We start from the raw sequence: 17,929 nt of genomic DNA on the forward strand, positions 1-17,929 counted from the left end.
GACAATATTTATAAGTATTAATATTATTCAAATAAAATAACTAATATAATCATGTTAATAATTTATAATCTGATTGAAATCTTCTTTGTGTGTGATTTCTAGTTAAGTAATAAAAAGAATATATACTATACTTTTTTGAAATATCATTAGTGAATCCTTTAACAGTGATAATTGTTTTATCCTTATTTAATTCTTACAATAATATCCTATAAAATTCTCATAAACTCTTTGTTTTATTAAATATATATATTATTTGTAATTTATATAGTCACCTCTTTGTAGTTTGACTTTAGTCTTATTGAGTTATTTTTTACTTCGATACTCCTACACTTGGGATAAGACATCAATCTTTTAATCTTGTCAGCAATAGTGTCAGGCTCACGCCATCTTGGATTTGGCTAATTGCTAAGTGCAAGTGTATTGGGTCTAACAGGGGTGCCAGACCCACGCCACCTTGCACTTGGCACACTACCAAGTCTAAGTGCTTTAAACCAGGCTACTTGCCAAGTCTAAGCACCTTGGTAATTATCATGGACTTGGCTGACTGTCAAGTCCAAACTCTTTGGGTCTAGCATGCATGTCAGACTCGCGCTATCTTGGGTTTAACACACTACCAAGTCCAAGTGTATTGAGTGCGTCATGCGTGTTAGACCTACACTATCTTGGGCTTGGTGCACTGCCAAGCCTAAGCATCTTAAATTTAGCTATTTGCCAAGTCCAAGCGCATTAAGTGGCATATATGCCAGACTTACACTATTTTGGACTTGGCTAATTTGTCAATTCCAAGTTTATTGGGTGTGACAAATGTGCCAAACTCATGCTATCTTAGACTTAACGCATTGCCAATTCTAAGTGTATTGGGTTTGGCATGTGTGCTAGACACACACTACCTTGGACATGGCCAACATCCATGTTTATTGTGTTTGGTATGCATGCTAGGCCTCCGCTACTTTGGACTTGATGCGCTGTTAAGTCCAAATGCCTTGATAATTATTTTGGATTGGACTAACTGCCAAATCTAAATGTCTTGGGTCTAATATATGTTCCAAACCCACGCTATCTTGGGCTTGGCACATTACTAAGCCCAAACACCTTGGACTCAACTTACTACCAAGTTCAAGTGTATTAGGTTTAACGTTCATGCAGACCCACACCATTTTAGACTGAACGCACTACTAAATCCAAACGTCTTTGACTAGACTAAATACCATGTCCAAATGCATTGAGTCTAGCATACGTGTTAGACTCACACTATCGTAAACTTGGCGCACTGTGAAGTCCAAATGTCTTGAACTTGACTAATCTACCAAGTCTAATCGTATTGCGTTAGACATGCGTGCCAGATCAACGCCACTTTAGACTTGGTGCAATGCAAAGTCTAAACACTTTAGATTCAATTAACTATCAAATTTAAGTATGTTGAGTCTAACATACATGGCAGACCCATACATTTTTTTAAAAATAAATATAAACTTAATAAAATTGACTCATCAATATTTTTCTTAATCAACATATATATATATATATATATATATATAAAATGTATTTAAAATTGCTATCTTTATATAAAAAATAATTAAATTAAGTTGACGGAATAAGTACTTAACAACAACAATAATTCATTTTATTTATTTATTTATTTATTTTATTTGATGATTAATGTGTTCTTGAGTTAATTCATATATTTATTAAGATTTAAGTTTTTCTTTAATGATTTTAAGGTTTCAATGTTTAAATTCAAAAACTAAAAGATAAAAAAGAAAGTAAATATTTTTACTTATCAAGGTAATTATTATAAATAATATAACATTCAAGAGTTTTTTTTTTGAAAGCTAGAACCTTTTCAAAAAGAATTTGAGAAAGTAGTACATGTAGCAAAAGATTTTGAAAAATAAAATAGCTAAGAGTTGAAAAGAACACTTTTCCAATAATGTTTTCTTTTTAAATACTTTTTTGAAATATAAAAAAATAGATTTTTAAATAAGGTTTCTGCAAAAATAACAAACTTAAGCATTTTTTTTTAAACTGTAGAAAAGAATAAACTGTTTTTTAAATAGGTTTTGCATTTAACCAAAGCTTTTTTTTTTAATTTATTAAAAAACCAATTAAATCTTTCTTAGTAAGAAATAATTGTAATTAAGAATCCCAATCTAGATAAAATGTTTTCCCTTGAATATTTTTTTAATTAAAAAATATAATTTTTATTTTTAAAACTTGTATACAAATCTTTTTCTAATCATGATTTTTCTAAACTTTGCCGTTTTTAGAAATTAATCTTTCTATTTTTTCTTAAAAAAGGTGCTAGTTTTTTAAAAATTAAAAATAAAAATTTAAAAACTAAAATTTTTTATTTATAATAAAGATATTTAAAAATATAATAGCGATTACTTTTAAAAATATTTTTAATTATAAAACATATTAAAATAATAATTTTTTATTTTTTAAAAATTATTGTTTATACATCAAGATATCTAATATCTAAACATATTAATAATGTATTAATTTAAAATAAAAAAATAATTGTTTTTAAATTTTTTCTTTTATACCGAAGTATTCGAAGAACGACTTCTCAAAAGTCCTCTAAAATACTGACGGACGGACCGAGTGAGTGGTCCTCCAAGACTCAGTCATTCAAGTCAACCATTCTTGTCGTTTTTTCCTTCACCTTGGAAGCCGCGAAACGTTTTTGTCAGCTGAATGAAGAGTAAAAAGCAAACGAGGAGACAGAGAGTCTACTCACGGGGCCGCCTACACGACCTCTTTATCTTCATCACCAGGTATGAATTAGGATCTCTTGTTTGCCATTTGTTTCTTCTCAAAACTGATTTTTTTCTTGTTCTTATTTCCTTTCTTGATCTATACATAGCTATGATTTTAATCATAATAACATCTGTTTGATGATTAGAACGTATTGATTCTTCTGTTTAATCATTCAATATTGGAAGATGGACCGATGCTAAATTTGACAGGGACTTTATGTATGTGCTGATATTGTGGATCGAGTATCATTCAATATCTTTCCAATGGTTCGTGTTGATTTACCATATTGATCATCTTGTTGTCTTCCTGAAAGAAAACCTAATCCTTTTTATATCAATCCTTTGATGCAAATAGTACTCTATATGTCCTTTTTATTCTTCTTTTTGAGTGGTTTGAGAGTGTTATTGGGGATTTAAGCCACACAAGAGGAATACCTTTTTTTCCCTCTTTTAATCCCTTTCATCTCTGGTATGCTTGAGATTTTACCCAAGTCACTTGGTACATCGCCAAGTGGAACAAGCTTAATTTGGATGGAACCATCCTGGGAAATCTCCAGGTGTGTTTTGAAGAGAGGAATGGGGTGTAGCGAATTCCAGCAATGTGTGAAGGGTAAGCTGTCATGGAGGGAGGGGGAGGGAGAGAATGCCATTCTACTCGCCTCTTAAGCCACCACGTTTGGCATACACCACAAGTCACTAAGGGGGTGTTTAAGAGTGATGTTAAATATATTAAAATAATATATTTTTATTTTTTTAAATTAATTTGATATTAACATATCAAACGATTTGAAAACATAAAAAATAAATTTAAAACAAAAAAATAAAAAAATTTAAATTTTTTTAAAAATATTTTTGAAACACAATAATAAACCCCCTCAAACAAAAAAACAACTAAATGAAATGCTACGTTTTACAATCCATAAACACCAAATCACACGACATGGGGTGGTGGTGGAACGGTCATATGAATTTGAATTAACTCCCCCAATTCCTTCTTTCAATCTGCCATCATCCTCTCCCCAGAATAAACTTGTGACACCAAGCAACTGCATTTGTACATAAATTATGTTGTAATGGCTGTATTTTTTTAGGATTTATTCTACAAGTGTTTTTTTTTCTTGGTTCATTCTTCTATATATTCCTGTATTTTCTCACATTATATACATTGATTATAAGGGATCAGGCAGAATGGCCAAACCATTGGGGAACAGGAACATGGGGCTATCAAAATCTGTAGAAAAGAGAGCCTTGTCGAAGAAGATGGAGGATGATCAAAGGAAGCAGCCAGCTGGTCCAGCCCCTTATTTTCACAAGGATTGCATAATGAATATCCTTATTTGGCTGCCTCTTGAATCACTTCCAAGTTCAAGATTTGTGTGTAAGCCATGGTACAATATAATTAACAGCCGAACTTTCACCGATTCACATTTCCGTCGCTCTGAATCTGTTTTGATCTTTCTAGAATCAGTCTCAAGAGGAAGATCATGCCCTTATTCAAGACCAGACCCTTTTTCTATGACATCAATGCCAGAGGAAGAAGGTAATACCTTTTCAGTTGAAGCAGCTTTGCTTCAAACGAACTTAAAAACTGTCCCCATTTTTGGGCCCCATGTTACTGGCAGCTCATCAAAATTCTTTATCCAGTTCATGGAATTTAAAGAAGGAAAGATCAAGGTAGGGAAGTATAATGTTAGCTGCCTGGGAAGCATTAGAGCTACATGCAATGGCCTTATTTTGCTTGATAACCATGTGAAGAAAGGACTGATAGTCATGAATCCTGTGACACGGAAGCTCATTACACTTCCTCTTGGTACTTTGTGTAAATATCATAAGGAGTCCTATGGCTTTGCATTGAATCATGTCACCGGAGACTATAAGTTGGTGCACCTTTTTCGGGATGAGTTTGAGTATGTCACCTGTGAGACACTAGATCTAGCGACAAGATCATGGAGGGCAGTGAACGGACCTTCATGCGGACTATTTAATTGGTTCGGGCATGCACCTGTTTCTGCAATTGGAGCTCTGCATTGGCTTCCGCAGCTTGATAATAGTGATTTCATAGTGTCAATGGAAGTGGAGAATGAAAGATTTCATTGCATACCTCTGCCCCACCGTTGTACTACTCATGACAGGGTTATGGAGATGGGTGGTCTCTTATGTTTTGTCACACATGAAGACTTGAACATTGATATTTGGAACTTGAAGAGTGTGCATGATGGCATTTGGACAAAGCAATATAGAATCACCAAAGGTAGTTTAATTGACATGGTTCCGATTTTTAGTTTAAGAATCAGTGGAGATGTAATTTTCAGGAGGAAGGAAGATGGCTCATTCCATGCTTATGACTTTAAATCTGAAGTGATGAGGCAGTTTGAGATGGACAAAGAACGCAACCTATCATCTGGCTCATACCTGCCTCATGTAAACAGCCTTCTCTCCTGGACACCAAGTCATCATGTGTCTGATTGACCTCCCTGTTGGCTGGTACCAGTAAAGGGAGTGACGATGACATATATATCATCTAATCATATAGCAATATAGTTTGTGGGTTACTTCTCCGTTTCTGCGCTTTTATTTTGTGTATGCTACTGATGGAAGAACTATATATATATATATATACACACACACACACACACCCTGGGATGTGAAATATGTAGTACTACGTCGATGAAATGTAATTGAGCACTCCTCCTGCAATCACGTATCTGTATGCAAGGGTTTTTTCTTATTGTATTTTGCATTTTCGTTCTCATTGTTATTTGGTTAGTTTGTGTCTTATCCTTCTTGGGATGTTTGCTGCGTCCTGTCAACAGGATGTAGGTCGAACCATCTCATATCCTGGTCTAAAAGCAGAAGGTTGGATCAGAGTTTAATGGCTTCTATCTAATGTGGTGAATGTTGATGATGAGAATCGATCAAAATCTGCTGAAATGAACGTGTATTCACACTATCTAATGTGGTGACTGGTGATGATGAGAATCGATCAAAAACTGCTGAAATGAACGTGTATTCACACACCTGAGAGTAACATTTGTCGTAAACAATTTCAGAAACTTTTACGTGAACGATGCACTCTATATGTATTGAGTCAAGGAAACAAGTTGAGAAGGCGAATGCCCCTTCAAGGTCTACCCACCAAGTAGGGCTGAACATTTTTGGTCTGGTTTGGTTTTGGATCAAAATAAATAATCAAACTGATTTTATTTTATTTTTAATTTTGGAGTCGAAGCCAATCGAAAACCGGTTCAAACAGATTAATTTCGGTTCGGTTCGATTTTTTCCCTTCTAAACCAGTTCAAATCGATATTTTTATACTTGCTTCTATTTTTCAAAAAATCAACTCCAATTTCTCCTTATCCAGAAGTTAAACCCAGCAAAAAAAATACACAAAACAAAAGGATTTGACCGCAAAAAAAAAAAAGAGAAAATCAAAAGTTATTGAAATATAAAATCATCAAGAAGCATGGAGGAGAAGAATACATATTTGAGAGATGAGAGACAAGAAAAGCATCAATAGCATTGATATAGAACCTGTTGAGAGTGTAAAGTTTTTAGATCTTAATTTCTTTGAGATCTTAAAAAAATCCTTTCATGGTAAGTAAAATGGGTGCGGGGATGTTTGGTGGTAGCTGTGTTAGTATTAATTTAAGTAAACTAGTAGTAGGCTCTCTTTATTGTATAATTGCCTCCAATTCGTCAATGAAATTTAGGTTCAATCATTCGAATTCTCTCATGGAATCTAATAGTCAAGATTCATCACTAACTGATTTGAAGCCAGGGAGAGACTAGAGATGCAAAAAAAAAAAAAAAAAAGCAAAGCAAAGAAGACAAAAGCCAGCACACACTCAGACAAGAAAGCCCAACAAGAGGGAATAGGTAAGAATGACAAAGATGCAGAGGATAATAGGTTTTTGAAATAGAGATTTTTTCCATTTAAGAAGAAGAAGACATATTTGAGAGTAAGAGACAGAGCAGGGGGAGGGCTGGTTGCGGGGAATGTTGAAATTTAGGGTTAGAAGAAAATATGTTATTTATACTTGTTTTAGAGGGAGGGGGCGGCTATGTATTGTAATCTGCCAGGGTTAATGGGTAGAAAACATTTTTTTATTTCTAAATCGAACCAATTTGGTTTGGTTTGGGTTGTCCGATTTTAGCATTACAAAACCGGAAACCGAATCGAACCAGATATTTTTCTAAATATTCTAATCGGTTTAATTGATTTTTGTTTTCGGTTCGGTTTTTTTGGTTATTTCTTTTCCAGTTTTCTCGGTTTAATCGATTTTTTTGATTTTTTACTTACCCCTATCACCAAGCAGGCGTGAATTAATGAAAGTTAAATCTATTTTATAGACTATTAATCACAATTAAGATTTTGTGCTCTATAATTTATCAATTTAATTGGCGTGGCTTTATTTTCTTCTATAAAATAAGTTTGATTATATATATATATTGAAAATACTAAGATAAGGAAAAAAAAGATTTTCTAATTTAGTTGGAAAAGAGTTTTTTAGATAAAAAATGATTTTTGTTTAGAATGTTAATGAGAATTCTTATTAAACTAGTATTTAGATTTTTAAAATGATTTTAGTTTAGAATATTAATGAGAATTCTTATTAAACTAGTATTTAGATTTTTTATTGCAATGTATAATCTCCTTACTAAGGTTGAAGTACTCAGAACTTTAAGTGACTGTGCAAGAATAATGAATATCAACGAATAAGAGCAGTGCTTGTGAAAGAATGATGAATATCCATGAATAGATGTTAAATACTTAGCGTGAAGTGCTTTTACCAATTGGTATGAGAGCTTAGTATATGAGTTATTTCTTGGGGAAAATAAAGATGGATCAACTTGGAATCAATAAGGTGAAATGAAAGTCAAAATTAATTTATAATTTTTTGTGATAAAAAATAAACAACCTAGAAAAATCATAATTGAAAAAATAAAATTGAGTATGGGAATTAATGGAGCCAACAAAAAGATATATTACCATAAAAAAAAATTATACTTGATAACCTTTCTTTCATGCACAAAATAAAGTTAAGAGCAATATTTACTAGTTATAGAGCTACTTATGATCAAAAGTAAGATATACCCCATAAAGTAAAAGTTAATTTAGAAAATTTGGTTTAAATAATTCATAAATTATCTAATCAAGATTAATTTAGAAATATATTCTCTAGTTATATGTAGTTCATAATATTAAAAATCTTTATATCCTTCACATGAAAAATATAAAAGAAGTCTCTCAAATTGAAGTTGTTTATGAAACTTAAAAGATTACTTGATGTTTTCAATTGAAAAGATCTTATTTAAAAAATAGTTCATGATTGCTAAACTTAGCGTTTATGAATATGAGTTATTAGTAATCTTTTTAATTTAATAAAATCCCAGAATAATTTCTCTTTATTTGAAATATTATCAAAATCTCATTTCATAAAATCTTACATAGAAAAATAATCCATATATCCATTCATGTTCACACAATAACCTTAAGCTTACCACTAATTCATTAATTTATCACTTGATAAGAGATTTTGTATCTCATAACCTTTCATGTAAATCTCATAACTTAAAATTTCATTATACACACAACACATAATATATTATAAAAGAAGTAAATGTACAAAATATGTTAAAAATAAATACATCATATAATAAATAACAAAATGAGATTGTTGAAACAATTTTAACCATGTAATTTTACATATACATATAAATATATACCTAAACAAGACTATATGATAGCTAATAACTAAATTAGTGTTGTCCAGCTAAGTGATATGGGCTTGCAATTAATATGACAATACAAGGATTATTATGTTCAATTATACATATATATTCATTAAAAATGGAAAAATCAAGATATACATCATATCAATTCCCAAACAACAATCAAGTTAATTTTAACATCAATACAAAAATTCACATGACATGATCATTACTTACTTCCTCTATATTTTAAAAAAGGCAAGTCATCATCCATACAATGACCATTCACAACTAAATCACTATCTAGACTACTCTTTTAACACAATAATCAATATTAATCTTTGTTTAAATAATTAACTAATACTCATATCTATATCTATATTATTCGTTTATATTTTAATTAAATTGGATATGATATCTTATTTATTTGTAACTAGATCATTGGCCAAGTTTTATATAAAAGGTCAACATGTTTCTCTTTTTCATTCCTATATCCTAAAATCTTGTTGTGGTTTGTTGTTCAATTCTAACAAGGTGAGTTAAATTGTTTTCCTTTTAGTTATAATTTTTTTTAATATAACTATTTTTTTCTACATGTTTATTTCTGTATATCTTCCATATTGGTTAAGCCCTTTATTAGGCCTTGACCTTGTATTAGACCTTTTTTCCATGATATTATTTGTATTTGGTATATCTAATTATATTTTTTCTTCCTTTTTAAAATGATTCTCTATGAGAAACTACTTTTTTCATGTCAATTTTTATACTTTGTGTATTTTTGTTTTTTTAAAGTTATTTTAGAATTTATTTTGGCCTTTTCATACCAATTCTAAAGTGCTTTTGCAACTTGGCATCTACTTTCATTATATATTGAATCTTAACTTGTATATCTCATTTTACTTATGTTTTCTCTATACTTTTTGCATGTCTATTATGTCTTATGCTTTGCTTAGGCTTTTTGTTCTATTTTTGACCTATGCTTCCTTTTGTCCTTTTCATTATACTCATTTCTTTTCTTTTATTGATGACCAATGACCTTTAATAATTTTTTTTTAGTTTTTTTTGCAGAAAAATTATCATATTTTAAAGGGTTTATGCTTCTTTATTGCCTTAGTTAGCATCTTCAAAGACGTAACCACATGTTTGACACTTGGATCATACTTATTTATCAATTTTTAAAAAGTTTAAGGTCTAGTTCTTTGGTTTTTTTTTTTTTTTTTTATGTTTGTTCAATTATGGTATAGATTAATTTTGTTATTGTCATTCATTAGTGGTTTATTTTCTTTTTCTAGTATTTAGTACTTTTCCTTAGTTGTTTTCCACTTGTTTTTACCATTTCCTCTTTTTTCATAGGATAATCACTTGTGGGTCATGTTCTATGTTGTCTTTTAACTCTTCCTTTAGTTTGTTACCCCTTCTAAGTATGTATTATTGATGTCTTTTTTTTTTAACCTTTTTTTGTTGTCTTTTTTATGTTTCCTTTTCAATATTGTCTTGTACCTAGTATGTCGTAACCTTGGGTTTCATTTGACCGTGTCTTCAATTATTGCTTCTCTATTCATTATTTGATCATATGGTTTTTTTTTTTTATTATGTTAGTGGTCTCTCTCACAAATCAGGGTTTCTTTTTGGTTCATGTTTTTCTTTTCTTTTCTTTTCTTATTATGATTTGTTTTGTTTTAATGTGTTATGTCTGCCTTTTTTTCCCCTAATATTTGCCTTTTATTATTCTTTGTTGGTATTATATAACAAAGATGAATAAATAGAATCTATGAAAAAAACAAATTGTACTTGATAATAAAAAGAATCTATGAAAAAAACAAATTATACTTGATTATGGATGATCGTAATTATTAGTTTAGGATGAAAACACTTTGTTTGAGAACCAAACAAACATTTTAGTATCATGATGTTCTAAAGAAGAACCTCAAGGCTAAAATGAGTAGCATTATTCATATTATGGTTTAACTTTTAGTATAAATGGTGATATTAGTAGGAATGCTTTGGCCTATACTACTTTATTTATGAGAAAAAAATAACCATTTGCATAGTAATAATCATGAAAACTTTAGGATTGGACTGGGCTTTCTATAGTTGTGTTTTGGGCTGAAGCATGTGGGTTTGGATGTAGGGTGTCTCTAGGTTTGGTTATTCTTATAAAACAAATACCCTATTAGAATATAAGGCCCTTTGATATTTGATTTGGCAAATGTAAAAGAAAAAAAATAATATATTAAAAGAGAAATAATATAAGAAGCAAGAGAAAAGTGTGTAGAAAAAGGAGTAGAAGCAATATGTGTTGTGAATGGATTTTACTTACCTGGCTTTGCTTGAGTGTTTTACATGATGACTAGAGGTGTTTATCAACCTTGTTCATGTCATCTTACCGCATGTAGTATGGAGAATAATATTGCAAATACCTCATGATGTGTATAGTAATAATGAAGAGCGAATCATAATGAGTGCGAATAAATGAATAGCATTTTGGAGAGGTTGGTGCTCAATATTGGTATATGGTCTAGCGAAAAGGTTGGTACTTTTGCTTTGTACAAAGAAATTGAAAAAAAAAGATTAATTAACAAAAAAAAAGAAGGATCCAAAGCAAAAAGGAGAAAAAGCAATTAAAAGAATGAACACTAAATTTGATATAAAAATAAAAAATGTAAAAGCCCGTGTCAATCCAAGTTAACATGGAAAATTTACGACTGGATCATGAGGTTGGGTTATCCATAAAGAAAGCAAAATAAAAAATAAAAAAACAAAAAAACTTAATCTTTAATAAATTCAATGTTTAAGGATGAAATTAAAACAAAAAATCAATATAAAAAAATACCAATATCAATTCAATTTAACACTTTATACTCGTGACTAGGTTATTAGCTGAGATCATTGCACCACAAAAAAATATGAAACTCAATTCTTAACTAACTAAAGTTAATTGATAAAATTAAAAAAAGAAAACCATTTTTTTAAAAAGAACCAAAGAAAAAAAAGCAATCAAAAAAATAAGAACTGAATTTAATATAAAAATAAAATCATGAGAGAAGAAATTTGAAAAAACATTAATTAAGAAAAGTGCACGCACACACACATATAAAATAACAATATAAATAACAAAAACCAAATTTGATGTATAAATCAAATAAAACTGAATGTTAATGAATGAAATTGAAAAAAAATATAAAAAAATATTCAAAACAAATAAAAAGCAATAAAAAGAATGAAGACTATAATTGAAATAGAAAAATAAGGACAACTTTAAATTCTAGTCAGGCTAGAGCTATTCCCAAGAAGGGGAGAGAGAAAAAAGAGGAAGAAGAAAACTCAATTATCATCGTACATGCACTACCACTTGACCCTTTAGAATACATGGTGATTGATTATTTTTTGTTGTCAAAAGGCACTGCATACATTGCCCGAAAAGTGCAATCACCTTCCATATGCTAGTACGTCCCACATACGCATTAAAAATTTTTATTTTAAAATAATAGTTTATATTTTTTAAATAATGAATCATCTTGATAATTATATATAAAACCAGAATAAAAATATAAAAAGCCTATAGATGCAAGCCTAACAAATTTTGGTTTAAAGGGTAATTTAGTCATTTTAATTTTCAAATTAAAATGAAAATTTGAAAAGCCCCTAGAGGCAAGTTAAATAAATTTTGATTTTAAGGGTTATTTAGTAATTTTGCTATGCAATGAAGATGTGGGATGATTGGGATACTTCAATTAATTTGGTAATGATAAACCGATCTTGTTAAAAAAACCATATTATTTTTTAAACAAAGTTATTTAATTTTATTTTAGAATGGTAAAATGATCATTTCATTAGGCAAGATGAATGACATGCCCTAGTCAATGTAAGTATTTGCATAGTAAAACTCCAACTCTTATTAGTTTTTTTAGCTGTAAATTGTAAGTGTGAATACTAGCATTCATTTATGTGATATATGTATGTACTAGCGATCTAACTTAAGCTTTGTTGCAGGGCAAATAAGTTGTTTCCATGTGAAGTAGTAGCCATTTATAATTTAGGTAAGGAAGTTAACAATGAAGTTGTTGTAATTTATATTAATCCAATAGCTTAATTTCTTTTTTTTTTTTAAATCATTTGTGGGAAGATGAAAACTTAACCAATCTATTGAACTATACAATATCATTGACTTCCACATAATGATGCATTAAAGTTTAATTCATAGTTATCATCATTAATTGATACTAATATAGTAAAATCCATTAAGTGCAAGTAATAATTGGACTCCAATTCTCAAGCATGCAATCATCAATTAGAGGTGGAAACAACACTATTTTGCAGGCATAATCAATGAACTCATTGACATGCATAATAATATATTTGATTATATGATTGTTTTCCATGTAATTTCAATCAACACAAGAACAATCATAACAATAAGTATCCATAAAACAACAATCATAATAATAAATTAACTAATGAGTCTACAAAAATCACAGAGAATATTTTGGAATGAATTATTCCTTAAGATCCTTGTATATCATTCATAGTGTATTCTACGACCTTCACTTTTAGACTGCAATGATTTCTTCTTTGATGGGTATCTTCAGAGGCTGTGAATCTTCTCTTCAATGAATACTTGCATAATATCACTTATGTGTTGATGAAGGACCCTTCGAAGATTAAGTCTGTACGAGGTATTTTTATTTGACAAAAGACATTAATCAAGGTATTAATGAGCTTTTATGAAGATAGAGAGGAAGAAGGAGAAGAAAATGTAGAAGTTAGAGAATAAGAAGAAAGATTGTGTTTACGTCTTAGAGTACAAGGTTTCAAACCTTTTCTCTGTACACTTATGCTTCTTTTTATATTACCTGAATTGACCTGCTTCATACAACATATAAGGGGTAGAGATGTAATCTCATATTGGTAAAATAATATTATTCTACTATTTGTGTTATCACATCTAATTAATATAACATGGATCGTTTATTTGTATTTAATAGAATATGATGGGTATCATAATTACTAGTCCAAACTTGGAGTATGAGAGGCTCAACATGGAGTTACTTTTCAGCTATACATTGAACCTGAGAGGAGTTAAGTTTAACTCATTCATTGAACCTAAGAATGGTCAGGTGCAGATGCACCATGACTCAACGTAGAGTTAGGTTTGGATGCGTACTTGACCCAACATGGGGTGGGGGCGCGGATGCACTATAACCCAACATGGAGTTGGGCATGGGCATGTCTTGGCCCATCATGAAGTTGGGTTTGAGCATGTCCTGGCCAAGAGAGGGTTGGATGCGGGTTTGTCTCGGCTCAACTTAGAGTTGGGCGTGGATGCGTCCTTCCCTACAAAGAGGTTAGACACAGATGTGTCATAGCCTAACATGGAGTCAGAAGGGGACGCGTCTTGACCCAACTTGAAGTTGGGCATGGACATGTCCTTCTCTAAGAGGGGGTTTAGACATGGCCTTGTTCTCCTTAGGTGAGGTTGGATGCAGAGGCATTCTTCCTTAACCTGAAGTTGGAGCTTTTTAATGCCATTGGAATCACTTCATTTCGACTTCTAGAGCTCACGCTCTGCACAAAACATTGACTGAAGGTCAAATATGCCAATTACCTTTAATTTACTTCTTTTTGCATCTTTCATCCAAAAGTGCCTTCAAAACATACAACAAAGAATATCAAGGCATTTTATATATAAAATATAGGTAAAAAACTAGTTAAATGTGGGTGAAACTATCGAATAATATGGTTGCATCATAGAGTAAGTTAAAATAAAAAAAATTAATTAGAAAAAAATTAAGATAAGCTATAAAATAATTGTTTAGGATAAAACAAACACTATAACAATCACAAAAACAATTTTAAAATCAATGATACTTCCTATCAATATCTCAAATTAATGCCCACATCTCTTTCTTGTTTCTCGAAGGCAAGTACTTAGTAGTAAAATAATACAAGTTATCACCCAAAGTAATTTTAGATATGGAATGCCCCTCTAGGATCTCCTCACTAATGCTACACCCTATCTTATTCCTACTATCGGTTCTGGTTGAAATACAATCAAGTAGTTGATCCCAATATGAAAGCAATTGAGCTTATAATCCAGAAGGTTTTTTTTTTTCTTTATACCTTGGCCAATACATTATTCTCTTGCTTTTGCCTTTCCATTGCTATTTCTGGTATTGTTGTTTCCAATATTAACTCTAGCAACAAAGTTACAAACATCATTTTTATAGTTGGAAATGGTATCCTACTCTGAATCACCACTTCCTTCCTCTAAATTTTCTTCCTCATCACCATTAATATCTTGAGTGCCCTGCTTCATAACATCATCATCATCAAATAAAGATCTAGAAGATGGAGTTAATACACATTGTCTAGTCACCACAACATTGTTGAAAATTTTATTAAATTTACTATAAAGTGATGGTCTGATGTCAACATGTCTAAACTTTCTTAACCTTTTGATTTCCTATATAAGAGAAATAGAAAAAAATAAATGCATAAACCATATGGAAAATGCTAAATAGCTTAAGAATCATGACAAGATAGACAAGTTCAAATAAATAGTTTTCAATAACTAACCTGAGTTTTTTTTTTTTCTTTCACCACTCATCACTAGAATCAATAGTTCTTAGTTCACTATTCCATCCTATATCAGTTTTGGAAATCATTTTTTCCAAATACTCTAGTCCTTCTTTGCACCATCCTACTTATTTTTAAGTTGGGTCTTACTAAAAACATGTTTGGTTTTCTCTTTGGTTTTCTATTTGAAAACACCCATCATAAATTTTCATTCGACCTTATTGAAATGAGTGTTTGGCCTCATTACTTCATCAATGGCAATGATAAAAATATCACAAAATGTATGCAATATGTTTTTAGTCCAAGATGTTTTATCTGAGCTTTCAGCACCTTTTATTGATTTGCTTTCTAGCCTTGTTCATTAGCTACAAGATGACACATGTGCATTTAACTTGTGTAACAGCTATTAAAGGTGTGATGTGCTTAAGACCTGTAATAAGATTGATATTAAATAGTAAAAACTAATACAACATTTTTTTGTTATAATGGTACCATTTATACCACTAATTAGTTTAAGAACATAAAATTATAACCATGCATTCCTTACGTTTCAACTTGTTGTCGCTGTAGTTTGATTATCTATGGTTGCTATATTTACAACCTTAAAAACATTTATGCATTTGATTACCATAATCAAAATGGATTTTACCTAAAACAAAGTTGTGATGGATTAACAACCCTAATGGCTAGCATAATGAACTATGAAAAGACACAACAAGCCATGGCACTTTGTAGACTAATATTCAATAATAATGCTTGATTTTATGTTTTCCATGTGCGTGTATTGGATTGTATCAATCATTGTTTAAATGCATATAGAATTTTTAAATTTCTACAAAAATTCAATGCCTTTATAAATTGATTATACAATTTTGCAATGTAATAAAAAGAATATAATTACTCTATAGAGTATTTATTTTCCATATTTTTTACATGAATAGAAATAAAGTAGCATGATACTGCTGCCTTTAATAAAATTGTATTATGACTACCAAATAATATTTATTATGGTTCATTTATTAACACTTTTGGTTGTTAATTAATTAACCAAAGCAATGTTGTTGAAGTAATCATTTCAAAAAATTTAAAAAAATTTAAGCATGATTTTAAATAGTAAGATCCATGGAAAATTTAAACAAAATTGTTATTTTTCATTCTCAAGATAGTTAGAAAAGCTCATCCAACCATAATTACAAAAATATAACTCAAATAATGCAATGTGAATGAAATGTATAAACCTGAGATGCAACTGTAATATAAAAGCACAGAAGCACACATGGAAGAAATCCCACTTTCTAATTAATTTGCAAGTGCTCTACAATATGCAAAACAATCTTTACCATCTCCTTCAATTTACAAAACATTACAATTGTTTACAACCATATTACAAAACAAGTAGTCCTAGATCTATATTAGCTAATAATAAAACAAAAAAAACTACAAAAGCTAGGCATTCTAGTGTTGATTAGAGTCTATGCCTATGAAATGAACATTGATTGTTTATAGAATAACAAAAAAGGAAAATAGATCTTCAGGGAGAGTGGTGGTTTATGCTAGGTTAGAGACCATGGTAAAGAAAAAAAATAATCTAAGGAAAGATGAGTTGTAGTGTTTCGTGTTATCTGGGAATGATAGTTTTGTCCTATATTTTCAACAGTATTAATCAATCGTGTTTTCATTGCTTGGTTAGAGCTCGTTTAGCTCATCATTTGCGGCAACATTTTTATTTAACAATTGCAACATATTGTTTGGTTACAAAACGAGCCCCAATTTTCATGCATGGGCCCCACCATTATTTGTGTTCAAAACTCAGTCTTGTTGAAGCAGAAACTACATGCTTTTCGCAATGCTACATTTCCTCCAACTTGCAACTGTGTTTAGAAGCACAATATAAAATTATTCTCCTCTTCTTTCCTTGACCAGCGCTTCGGATATGGGCGAATCTTCTGTCCAGATGAGAAAACCATAAGGGCTGTTGAAGAGCATTGGAGATTGTGGTTGTGGTTTATGGTTGTTTAGGTCTAGGTTCTTTCTATTGGACTGGTGTGCGTTGGGTCGATAGGGGATGCTGAGCTGACCATTGGTGAGGGGAATCTAATGGGTTGATGTTTTATTGAGATACAAATAGGTTTTAAGTGACCAGGTGAGATGGATTTTCAGGTCTGTGCGAGGGATACATAGGGCTGGTTATGTGGTGGTTTGATGGTTGGGTCGGTTCATTACAGGCGTGTTAGTAGTGGAAGATGTGAGAGGCTATTGGGTTTGTGAGGGAGATGGCTGATTGGTGAAGGTATATAGGTGAAGGCTAGTCTTGGTGAGGGGATTGGTGACATGACTAAAAGATTGATGTCTTCTCCCAAGTGCAGGAGTGTCGAAGTAATAAATAACCAGGCAAGACCGGGGTCGAACCACAGAGAGGTTAATTGTACAAATTATAAATAACAACAATAATAATAGTAATAATAATAATAATAATAAAGAAAAAGAAGGAGAAGAAGAAGAAGAGAACTTTGAGATGGAATATTAATGTAAGGATTAAACAATGATAATAACAAATGTCAAGGTTAGAGGTTCCACTAATGGTATGTCAAACAAGTATAGTATAAACTCTTATTATTCAATTAGAAACCACACATAAAGGAGGTTCCAATCAGATTATAAATTGTTAACATGATTACATTAGTCATCTTATTCAATTAATGCTAATACTTGTAAATCTCATCAAGCATTCATGATTATAACTTATGTTAACAACAAATCAAGTTCCTTTCATAGCTCAGGTGTCGGTTATACCATACATTATGGGCTATGAAAGTGCCAAGCATTTGTTGTACCAAATGTTACAACATTTTGTTGTCCCAAAAGTTCCTTTCATAGTTCAG

At 30.8% G+C, this 17,929-nt stretch overlaps 1 protein-coding gene across 1 annotated transcript; it reads left to right on the forward strand.

Moving 5' to 3' along the window:
• The first annotated feature begins 2,710 nt into the window (after positions 1–2,710).
• On the forward strand, positions 2,711–5,511 carry LOC105110590 (putative F-box protein At1g12855). Its single transcript, XM_011005677.1, has 4 exons — positions 2,711–2,777; positions 2,970–3,032; positions 3,357–3,362; positions 3,936–5,511. Exons 2-4 carry the CDS (start codon positions 3,024–3,026, stop codon positions 5,226–5,228), a joined length of 1,308 nt encoding a protein of 435 aa, XP_011003979.1. The 5' UTR covers positions 2,711–2,777; positions 2,970–3,023; the 3' UTR covers positions 5,229–5,511.
• Positions 5,512–17,929: the final 12,418 nt, after the last annotated feature.

This window comes from Populus euphratica, unplaced genomic scaffold (genome assembly GCF_000495115.2).
Source record: "Populus euphratica unplaced genomic scaffold, PopEup_1.0 scaffold257.1, whole genome shotgun sequence".
NCBI classification, from domain to species: domain Eukaryota; kingdom Viridiplantae; phylum Streptophyta; class Magnoliopsida; order Malpighiales; family Salicaceae; genus Populus; species Populus euphratica.